Here is a 12,513-nt window from a genome sequence, read left to right on the forward strand (position 1 = left end):
TTTTGCCGACAAAATAAATTAGTCGCGGTAATTAAATATTTAGCGACCAAAAATTTAGTCGCGAAATCCAACTTTTGCCGACCAACCACAATTTTGGTCGCGAATTACTTTTGCCAACCCTCAATTGGCGACCAAAGTAGTGACCAAATAAATTGGTCGCGGATAACTTTTGCCGACCCAAAATTGACTTTTAGCGACCAATTTTTTTGTTGCCAAAAGTGTTAATTCTTGTAGTGCTAGCTAACAATTCAAACACACCCATGTGATGGCAACAACCAGCAGCTATTCCAATGCTGGACAGAAACACCAAATTGGAGGTCACTTTGTGTACATGGCCTCCAATTTGCTTGTATTAATGTCCAGGTCCAGCCCATTTGGTTGATGATGGAATCTGAAATCTTTCGAACATGTCAAAAAATAAAATAAAAAAACTTCCATACAAAATGAAGAGGAAGAGAATATTATAAAAAGAGAGAATCCCATCAACAAAGCCCCCTTCTGGAGGTCCTCTTTCTCTATGCAAATCGATGGTGCACCAGATGTGAATGTATGTGGTTGTTTCTTTCTTTCTATCCATTAAAATCTGAAATAGCATTTAGATTTTATTATGTTTATTTTTTTATTTAAAATTTTTATAACTATTGTTTCCTTAATTTTGCTTTTCCTTTTTGGTGGTTGCTAGATGGTGCCTAATGGGACTTCAGAGATCCAACAAGTTGAACAAACCAGCAAGGCAGATTCATCAAGGAAAGCAAAGGAAATTGCAGCAAGAAATGGAATAACAAGGCCCCCACTTAATTTCCTAGCAATTTTGAAAGATGCAAATATATCAATTGACATGTCTTCCCCTGACAAGCTGTGTGAGCAGCTCTACTCCGGAGTATACTTAAAGCCCAACAAACTGGCAAGTTCTACTTAAAGCCCATTTCATATATGAACTAGTCACACTATTATTTCAGAATCAGTATAATTTTATATTTCATAGTGATGGATTGAACGTTGACTTTGAAATCCAAAAATATATGCCACCCATATATGATATTGCTTTTTTTTTTCTTTTTTTTTTTTGGGGGGGGGGGGTGGTGTCATGCCCTCAAAATAATAACATTAAACCCATCAATAGAGACATGCATTGATATATAAAAGTTCCACTTTCTTCTATTCATCAGAGTTCCATTACCAAAAGTATTACATGTTAACAACAAAAGCAAATGCCCTAAAGGCTTACAGCTTTCCAAGTTAACACTTGGTTACAACAAAAGAGTGCTAACTCATTTACACATTAAGCCCTTGGCTTGAATATACATATAATACATCAAAGAAATAGAACAACAAAAGTCCGCCTGCCTCTAGTCTCCTAAGCTACGTCCTTGGAGGTGGCATGCTGCCTGTACCTGAAAATGATGTTCCCATATAGGGTGAGCCATAGCCCAATAGAAATATACTAAACCAAATATGAACAATGACTAAAAGATTAGCAGTTGATAGATGGCCAATACTGATACTTTCCCTTATCACATTTTACAGTTTCATGGCATACAAGCCCATGTTACAATCCATTTTCCAATTCTTTTCAAATTCTCAGTTTGTAACCCTGGCTCAGAACCTGGCCAAACAACTCATATGAGACAATAACTCACATTAAGCACTTTCCCATTTCATCATAGATAAGCATATTAGCTATATCACACAACAACAGATAAGCATACAAGCTATATCATCACTTCCACAGATATGCATAAGAGCACTATCACACTTCCAATGACAAGCATATGAGCTCTGTCAACACATTACTAGATAAGCATATGAGCTCTATCTATGGAGTCCATCCCCTATCTCCTCCCAACAACATCCGGTTTAGAGGTCCATCCCCTATCTTTCCCTAAACCGTGGAGTACATCCCCTATCTCCTCCAAAAACAACACAATGCATATAAACAATAATTATACACATCATCACACAATACATAAATTTAATGTATTCTTTCAACCATCATGCTCAATGACCCATTCCAGTGATTAGTTTCAGTTTGCCTAATCATCATGCATTGTCTACAACAATCAAGACTATCCTCCACCGATAGCCCAAAGCAGTTATTTCTATACAGAGAATAAGTGCAACAATGGATATATAATCAACATTTCACCTAGATGAGCGATAAATAATCCAACTACACCCTTTCATCCCATACCTTTCCAAGTCAATTTCTCATTTCTCATAATTAATTATACAAATTAATTAATCAATGTAATTAGGGCATATTCCATAATTCACATTACAACCCTTAGGTTCCATTTTCATTAATGTTTCAACATTAATTTCACTTTCCCATGCCAAACATGCATCTAGGTTTTATAAAGCCAAAACCCCAACTTTTGTAAAAAATTACACAAAGGCCCAAACTCTCTCAAAATTACCCAACAACCCCCAACATATCAAAATGCAAAAATTTAAAGACAAAGCTCATAAAGAAGAGTAGGATATCCCTACCTCGAAGTTAGAGCTCGGATGGAGAAGAGACCAAAACTAAAATGCTCCAAAGACCAAGATTTTCGGATCAAAACGACGCCCTCGACGATCCACACAACTTTTACAAAGGCCGAAGGTGAGGAACTCACTCCTACTAGATCAATACCTAGAGAGAAGTCAAGGTTTTAGAGAGAGGAGCTCTCAAAATGGCTTTTAGAAAAAGTAGGAGAGAGAAAGGAAAGTAAAAAGAGTGATTTAAAATCACCCAGCGGATAACTCATATACGCATGACCCGCTCGAGCGGAGAACACAACGCTCGAGCGCCAAGGACGAAAATCTGAACACGCTCGAGCGCAATAAGGCCCGCTCGAGTGCCAAGACACAAGAATAAAGCACTTATACTCGAGCGCGAAAACCAGTCCGCTCGAGCATAGATTTCCCCCTCCCAAAACTTATACCCAGAAAGTACTACCCGCTCGAGCGCCACCAAACCCGCTCGAGCGCCACCGCTCGAGCGTAAACAAACCCGCTCGAGCGTAAAAATCACATCTGCAGAAGTTTTGCAGGAACACGAAATACTGGAGGTGTACAATCCCCACTCGAGCCCAAGAAAACCCGCTCGAGCGGATCGCCTAAAAACTGGACAACAAGGAATTGAAACCAAGGCCTAATCAACTTGTAACAACCCTGCTCAAAACATCCTAAAACTCAATCAAGTGGAATTAAAGGACAACAACAAGATAGATACCACTACCAACTTCGCGGAACCGAGTCCGGAATACAACAGAACAGTAAAGGGACAACCGGGATCACTATAACCTCCCCCCCTTAAAGAATTTCGTCCCCGAAATTAAACACGAGTTTTTCAAAAACAGGTTTTCCTCCATTCTCAACAATATTACGACATAATATTAAACACTTCGACCCATTACCGGTCAATTCCATCTCTTTTCAAGAGGCATTTCACAACATATATTACAAGTGCATTATCAATCATGCAATTTTCTTCCATTTCCAACCATTTCCAATACACATGGTTCACAGTTCATATCATAATTAACATACATGATACAACTCCAATTCTACAATATAGCCAACATATGCAATATCATAATCAACTCCCATATCAAGGTAAGTTCTACAATATACTTCTATTAAACCAAAACATTACCAACGTTTTACAACTTATGACATATATAAAGCTCTTAAGTCCAACAACATTACAAAATTTAAATACAAGATTACTCATCAACAAACAAGTCCGGATATCTCTCGCGGACCTCCAACTCACGTTCCCAAGTGGCTTCCTCCACTCCGTGATGTTTCCACAAAACCATTACCAAAGGGATGGTCTTGCCACGCAGGACTTGATCCTGTCTATCCAAGACCCGAACCGGTCTCTCCTCATACGAGGCATCCTCATCTACCTCTAAGTCGGTCCAATCTAACACATGCGATGGATCCGGCTCATACTTCCGAAGCATACTCACATGAAACACGTCATGAACTCCGGACAACTGTGGCGGCAACGCTAAACGATAAGCAACCTCACCAATCCTCTCAAGGATCTCAAAGGGACCAATAAATCGAGGGGATAACTTCCCACTCTTCCCAAATCTCATCAAACCTCGCCTAGGTGATATTTTCAAGAAGACATGATCACCTACATCGAACGCCAAAGGCCTCCTCCTACGATCGGCATAACTCTTTTGGCGACTCTGGGCTGTAACAAGCCTCCTACGGATAAACTTAACTTTCTCTGTCATCTCTCTAACCAACTCCAGACCCAACAAAGGTGCGTCACCCACCTCGGCCCAACAAACCAGAGACCTACACAGTCGGCCATACAAGGCCTCAAACGGTGCCATACCGATACTAGACTGAAAACTGTTGTTGTAGGCAAACTCCACCAATGGTAAGTGCCTCTCCCACGTCCCACTAAAGTCAAGGACACAACCCCGAAGCATATCCTCAAGGATCTGAATAGTACGTTCGGACTGCCCGTCAGTCTGAGGATGATAAGCCGTACTAAAGGTCAACTTAGTACCCAAGGCACTCTGCAAACTCTGCCACAACCTAGCAGTAAAACGAGGATCTCTATCCGAGACGATCGTCACTGGGACCCCGTGCAATCTCACTATGTCCTGAATATACAAGTCTGCGAGATGATCTACCGAATCTCTCACGCACATGGGAATGAAGTGTGCCGACTTAGTCAACCGGTCTACAACCACCCAAATAGCATCACTACCCCGCGAGTCCTTGGAAGACCTACAACGAAGTCCATAGTGACATGCTCCCACTTCCACTCAGCAATAGGCAAGGGTTGCAGCAAACCCGCTGGCCTCTGATGCTCGGCCTTCACTTGCTGGCAAGTAAGGCACTTAGATACGAAAACTGCCACATCTCTCTTCATACCTCACCACCAAAACTGGCGATCCAAATCCCGATACATCTTAGTACCTCCCGGATGCACCGCAAGACGTGAATGATGGAACTCTCGGAGTACTTCCTCTCGGCAAGACTCCGGCACAAACAAACGGTCTCGATATCTTACACTCAGGTCGGGATACACCGTCAAACCCTTCTCAACTCTCCCACTGGAGATCTTCTCTCGGAAGGACTCTACCTCAAGGTCACCTCTCTGTGCCTCTAATACTCTAATCACAAGTGTAGACTGCGCAACAACAGAGAAGAAGGCCGCAGCCTCAACAGATTCGCCCAGATGCAAATCAAACTCGCCAAGTACACCCAACATCCCCCATTCCCGGATGGCTATACAAGCTACATCACTAATGGATTTCCTACTAAGGCCATCGGCTACAACATTGGCCTTCTCGGGATGATAGTGCAACTTAAAATCATAATCCTCAATGAACTCCATCCATCTCCTCTGCCTCAAATTCAAGTCTCTCTGTGTAAACAGATACTTCAAACTCTTGTGGTCCGAGAACACCTCGAACCTTTCACCATAAAGGTAGTACCTCCAAATCTTCAAGGCAAAGATCACTGCTGCTAACTCTAGGTCGTGTGTAGGGTAATTCTTCTCGTGAATTTTCAAGTGACGTGAGCTATAAGCTACCACTTTCCCCTCTTGCATTAACACACAACCCAAACCCTCTTATGAGGCATCACAATAAACCGCGTAACCCGGCCCTCTCTCCGAAATAATCAAGACCGGAGCAGTAGTCAATCTAACCTTCAGCTCTTGGAACGACTTTTCACAAGTCTCACTCCACACAAATTTGACTCCCTTCCGAGTCAATCTAGTCAACGATGAGGCTAGCCTGGAGAAATCTTTCACAAATCGACGGTAATACCCAGCTAATCCCAGAAAACTGCGGATCTCAAACACACTCTTAGGCTGTGCCCAATCTTGCACAGCCTCAACCTTGGATGCATCAACGGACACCCCTTCCCCGGATACCACGTGGCCTAAGAATTTGACTTCCCTCAGCCAGAACTCACACTTCCTAAACTTGGCATACAACCTATGGGCTCTAAGCAACTCAAGCACCACTCTCAAGTGTTCCTCGTGCTCCTCCTCTGAAGGTGAGTAAACCAGGATGTCGTCCACGAAAACGACTACAAAATGGTCTAAGAATTCCCGGAAGATCCGGTTCATCAAGTCCATAAAGACTGCCGGTGCATTGGTAAGCCCGAATGGCATCACCAAAAACTCATAATGGCCATACCATGTACGGAATGCCGTCTTAGGAATATCCTTCTCCCTGACCCTCAACTGGTGGTAACCCGATCTCAAGTCTATCTTAGAAAAACAATGGGAACCCTTTAACTGGTCAAACAGATCATCTATACGGGGCATAGGGTACTTATTCTTGACCGTAGCCCGATTCAACTTCTGGTAGTCTATACACAATCTCAAGGCACTATCTTTCTTTTTAGCAAAGAGGGCCGGTGCTCCCCACGGCGAAACACTAGGGCGAACAAAACCCTTATCTAGCAATCTCTGGAGCTGAACTTTCAACTCAACCAACTCTGCTGGAGCAAAACGGTAAGGTGACATAGAAATCGGCGACGTGCCGGGCACTAGATCAATAGAGAACTCTATCTCTCGGTGAGGTGGCAAACTAACAAGGTCCTCGGGAAAGACATCCGAATACTCACAAACCACCATTGCCAACACAAGCTGGGTCTCACCACACTCACCACTCTCAAAGCTAGCAAGTAGACCACTAAGCTCACTTCGCCCTCGCGAATCATACCCCGGTGGTAAAACACTACCAACCCGGTCTCCCAAGAAATGAAACCACTCCCCGCTCAAGGTACATAATGTGACCCTCTGGCGGTAACAATCAATAACAGCCCGGTATGACGATAGCCAGTCCATACCCAAAATAACATCAAAACCCTTCATGGGCATAACTACAAAGGGAAAAGGAAGCCTATGGTCGGTGACCTCTATATCACAACCTCTAACACCTTGTTTCAAGATCAACTCACCACCAATAGGCGATACTACACAAATAGGAGATGCTAACTGTGCCAACTCCAATTCCAAAACAGATGCAAATGCAGCAGATACAAAAGAATGAGATGCACCCGTGTCAATCAACACACTAGCAACCGAGTTGCAAAACAGAAAAGTACCTCTCACTACTGATGGAGCCGGTACTAGGTCCTGCGCGGTAACAGCATACACGCGCCCTGTAGGCCCCTGATCCACCTGCTCACTCCTCGGAGCATATGACTGCTACACTGACTGGGACGACGAAGCTCCCGGATTGGCCCTCGAGGCTTGCACAGACTGAGCTGGCTGATAACTCTGCGTCTGCCTAGAACTAGACGCTCCTGAAGTAGCACTCAACTGTGGACAATACCTCTTCAGGTGCCCAGGCTGGCCACACTGATAGCAAGACAAGGGCTGGCCCCTGCCCTGACTCTGATTCTGAGGTCTAGCTGAAGAGGAAGCAGCTCACTGACCCCCTCCTTTCTGCGGGCAAACCGAAGACTTGTGACCCAGCTGGCCACACGCAAAACAAGTCAAGCCTCCCTGACTGCCTCTCCCCGAGCCTGCACTCGGCACCGAAAATGTCGATCTAGCAACTCTGTCATGACCCGAACCCGCCCCTATGGGTTAAGGACATAACCGGCCAGTAATCCTGGGATTACCTACGGCCTCAGACCAAAACAGACATATCTTGTCAGAGAAAAGGGGCCAAACGGAAGCATTAAATAAAAACTTTGTCCATAGAGCCGTGCTTATATGCACATTAACAGACCAAATTTAGTTACGTTAATAACCCACAGTTCAAAAGTACAGTTTCACAGAATTCATTACAAACAGGATCATCCAAAACAAGTCAACCTATGACAGACTATTTACATAATTACATAAAGTCCCTGCCGGCAAGACAAAACATAAATACATAGCTAAAGGCAAGGGTAGGTCTCAAGAGTGAGACGCAAGGCTGACTTCCTCAAAACTCGGATTTATCCTAGCAGACTTCACTGGGGCTGGGTTTGGACTTCCCTTGGCTCACCTACAAACACATGAATGAGCGTGAGCGATAGCCCAGTGAATAATATCAAATATAGCAGTTACATAACAATATGTAGAACAACATGCTCTAAACGGCCTTGGGCCCAATTCTTACTTCTATTTAACGAATATATATATATATAACTATACGAAATTCAAAACAAGTAACTGTAGTTCTAAACAGTCTGGCCTTCGACCCATTCGGATTTTCATTCATGGCGAAACGGCCTTCGGCCCATTCACTTATGTCGAAATGGCCTTTGGCCCACTCTTTTATGTCAAAACGGCCTTTGGCCCACTCTTTCATACCAAAACGGCCTTCAGCCCACTCATTCATGTCAAAACGACCTTTGGTCCATTCATTTCCATCAAAACGACCTTTGGTCCATTCATTTTTATCGAAATGACCCTTGGTCCATTCATTTCCATCAAAACGACCTTCGGTCCATTCGTTCTTATCAAAACGACCTTCGGTCCATTCATATCAAAACGACCTTCGGTCCATTCATATCAAAACGACCTTTGGTCCATTCATTTACTCCTGTCGGACTTTTGTCCACAATCCCAATCAACAACTTATAGAGTTTATAGGGAAATAACAATTGGACATTTGACAAGCTTTCAAATATTGATATTACTCACAGTGATCGGTTTGTGGATGCGCCCTTGAGCTTGATCCTACACATTTCATGAATACAAAAGGGTCACTAACAGTTTAATCCGTTCTTTAATTCACATATTCCTCGTTAGGCTTTATTTCTATCTCATTAACTCATTACAATGTTTAACATATGCCTAAGAGTGCTTACAAGTGAAAGAGAACGGAAAACGAAACACAGAACGCACGAACAAAATTCCAGGAAACAGGCTCCCCGCTCGAGCGTCAACTTATCCGCTCGAGCGGACCCTAAATTTAATGTATTCTTTCAACCATCATGCTCAATGACCCATTCCAGTGATTAGTTTCAGTTTGCCTAATCATCATGCATTGTCTACAACAATCAAGACTATCCTCCACCAATAGCCCAAAACAGTTATTTCTATACAGAGAATAAGTGCAACAATGGATATACAATCAACATTTCAACTAGGTGAGCGATAAATAATCCAACTACACCCTTTCATCCCATACCTTTCCAAGTCAATTTCTCATTTCTCATAATTAATTATACAAATTAATTAATCAATGTAATTAGGGCATATTCCATAATTCACATTAGAACCCTTAGGTTCCATTTTCATTAATGTTTCAACATTAATTTCACTTTCCCATGCAAACATGCATCTAGGTTTTATAAAGCCAAAACCCCAACTTTTGTAAAAAATTACACAAAGGCCCAAACTCTCTCAAAATTACCCAACAACCCCCAACATATCAAAACGCAAAAATTTAAAGACAAAGCTCATAAAGAGGAGTAGGATATCCCTACCTCGAAGTTAGAGCTCGGATAGAGAAGAGACCAAAACTAAAATGCTCCAAAGACCAAGATTTTCGGATCAAAACGACGCCCTCGACGATCCACACAACTTTTACAAAGGCTGAAGGTGAGGAACTCACTCCTACTAGATCAATACCTAGAGAGAAGTCAAGGTTTTAGAGTGAGGAGCTCTCAAAATGGCTTTTAGAAAAAGTAGGAGAGAGAAAGGAAAGTAAAAAGTGATTTAAAATCACCCAGCGGATAACTCATATACGCATGACCCGCTTGAGCGGAGAACACAACGCTCGAGCGCCAAGGACGAAAATCTGAACACGCTCGAGCGCAATAAGGCCCGCTCGAGCGCCAAGACACAAGAATAAAGCACTTCCGCTCGAGCGCGAAAACCAGTCCGCTCGAGCGTAGATTTTCCCCTCCCAGAACTTATACCCAGAAAGTACTACCCGCTCGAGCGACCCAGAAAGTACTACCCGCTCGAGCGCCACCGCTCGAGCGTAAACAAACCCGCTCGAGCGTAAAAATCCCATCTGCAGAAGTTTTGCAGGAACACGAAATACTAGAGGTGTACAATCCCCGCTCGAGCGCAAGAAGACCCGCTCGAGCGGATCGCCTAAAAACTGGACAACAAGGAATTGAAACCAAGGCCTAACCAACTTGTAACAACCCTGCTCAAAACATCCTAAAACTCAATCAAGTGGAATTAAAGGACAACAACAAGATAGATACCACTACCAACTTCGCGGAACCAAGTTTGGAATACAACAGAACAGTAAAGGGACAACCGGGATCGCTATAGGTGGTTTCGCATTATTGTCATTAATTATTGATATCCATGTGTTGTCATCACTACCTATTGCAGAAGTATTTTGTCGACAAGAAGTCAAACAAGAACTGCTTTGTGCTATTTGCAAGAGAACTTAATATCTGTTGGAATGATAATCCTCAATATTGAAGATGGACCACATTGAAGGAGGCAAGGTAAGTTAAATAATGTGTATAGCTTAAGTACTTCATGTCGTGTTATGCTACGTTGACTTAAGGCTATTTAACATTTAATAAATGAAACTGATCAATGGCATGACCTAAAGCAATAGGGCCTAACTGTGAGTTACTTCTTCAAGGAACATTTGTTCATGAAATGGGCAAATCGTGTATATATTAATTGTGCAGGAAACAAAAATTTGTGTTCTGGATTTATTTATTTATTTATAATGACCATGGACAGTTTTAACATTTACCCAGTTTGGCATGCAGTGGTGAAGAGATTGAAGTCGCTGAGCTATTACAGGTATCTTGGTTAGATGTTAGAGGGCAATTTAATGGGGTAGTTGATCTCTCACCAGGGATAGTTTACGAAATTGTTTTTGTCGTGAGGATGGTCAAATATCAAGATTTCTCATTAAAACTTACCATCATCCTTCCAAATTCAAAAAAGCTAACACACAATGAAAGTCTAAATGAAAAGCCTTTAGGAAGTTGGTTTGATATCCAGTTGGGAGAGTTTAAAATGTCACCAGAAAACGATAGAACGATGGAATTCTCTCTGGAGGATCATACTGAACTGTGGAAGAGTGAGCTTATTGTGAAATGTGCTATCATTCGACCGAAGGAGCCAGAGTAAAATATTTTACAGCATTGCTAGGAATAAATTAGTTTATTTATTTATTTATTTATTTATTTTTGATGTGTAGTTTATTAGGTGTCAATATCTTTACTCAATATTTTAGGTACTTTGAACTGGATGCTAAACTTTTCTATATCTAGGCAAGTGATGTGTGACCGCCTGTGTAGTGTAATCAATAACTGAAACAAAACTTTTTGTATAATGCTTGATATATATATATATATATATATATCCCAATTTTATATATGAAATGGTTTCATCAAAATATATATAGGAAAATGTTAATCAAGAATCAAGGCATGCGATGGTTGACATTTAGGTAGTTAAATGTCATTTGAAATTGAAATTCAACAATTACTTGGCGGATTGAAATTTCTTTCGCTTCAATATTTTTTGACATGCATAGATAAACTATTTATATTATTTTACTACATATAAATTTTTATTAATGTCAAATCATCACTTCTTATATGCTTTTTTTTCCCCCTCTTCCTAAATATTAAAGTGAATTTTGAGAAAAGATAAGGACTCCCATAACAATATAGTAAATGACTCCCATAATGTAATATGGTAAATGCTAAAATTTTAACATAATTGCATTGAGTTTTCTTATTTTAATTTGTATAATATTTAATTGTCCTCAATAATTTTTGGGTAAATTACAAACACTACTCTTGAGGTTTACGTAAATTACAAATTATCTCCTGTGATTTTAGAAATTACATTATGCCCCCTTAAGGTTTCTAATTTCATAACAAATAAGTCTTTTTATTAATAAATTATTAACTTAATTAACAGTTTTAATCATAATTCAGATAATTTTATTATTATATAGGTGAACAGTTAGAAATTTTACTTTTTTAATTAATTCTGTTAAATAAAATTTTTTGTCTGGGAGGTATTTGTAATTTTTCAAACCACGGGGGACAATTTGTATTTTAAGCAAACTTCAGGGGTATATTTGTAATTCATCCATAATTTTTTTAGTTATATAAATAAAAAAAAATAATATTGTCATCCTTTATAAACAAATTTGTATATTTTACATTATTTATTTTATATTTCCATAATATCTGCATTAGTTTCGGTTTATTTCACTTTACTAAAAGAGAGATTAACGTAATTATATAAAAAATGTGAGACTTAGGGGGTGTTTGGCAAGAAAAATTTTAGCTTCTTTTAAGTTAAAATTCACAAAAAGACAACTAAAATAGCTAATAAGATAAAATGTCATATCAAATTTATAATCATTTTATTTTTTCTCTCACAAATATCATATTCAATTACAAAAAAATTTAATCATCTTCCTTAACACAAAAATTTTAACTTACTAAAATAGTCTATTAAAATAGTAATTCCAAATACACACTTAATGTATTTTTTTTAAAAAAAATTAGAGGAGGTCAGTGTAATTTATCCTAAAAGATAATAAGTGCACAATATAATATTTTTATTGAAGAACCACATAGTGGTATGGTACA

At 40.3% G+C, this 12,513-nt stretch overlaps 1 protein-coding gene across 1 annotated transcript; it reads left to right on the forward strand.

The window, feature by feature from the left end:
• Positions 1 to 247: 247 nt before the first annotated feature.
• Positions 248 to 11,231, forward strand: LOC145820988 (protein PHLOEM PROTEIN 2-LIKE A1-like). Its single transcript, XM_082917621.1, has 4 exons — positions 248 to 547; positions 683 to 904; positions 10,268 to 10,386; positions 10,663 to 11,231. Exons 1-3 carry the CDS (start codon positions 518 to 520, stop codon positions 10,358 to 10,360), a joined length of 345 nt encoding a protein of 114 aa, XP_082773747.1. The 5' UTR covers positions 248 to 517; the 3' UTR covers positions 10,361 to 10,386; positions 10,663 to 11,231.
• Positions 11,232 to 12,513: the final 1,282 nt, after the last annotated feature.

This window comes from Camellia sinensis, chromosome 3, assembly GCF_055761805.1.
Source record: "Camellia sinensis isolate YWXY chromosome 3, ASM5576180v1, whole genome shotgun sequence".
NCBI lineage: Eukaryota > Viridiplantae > Streptophyta > Magnoliopsida > Ericales > Theaceae > Camellia > Camellia sinensis.

Bases quoted from the DNA above. Each gene is read 5' to 3' on its own strand.
- LOC145820988 (XM_082917621.1), top strand. From the start codon at position 518: ATGCAAATCGATGGTGCACCAGATGTGAAT. The intron at 548-682 runs GTATGTGGTTGT...GGTGGTTGCTAG, and splicing joins ATGGTGCACCAGATGTGAAT to ATGGTGCCTAATGGGACTTC. The intron at 905-10,267 runs GCAAGTTCTACT...TACCTATTGCAG, and splicing joins ACTTAAAGCCCAACAAACTG to AAGTATTTTGTCGACAAGAA.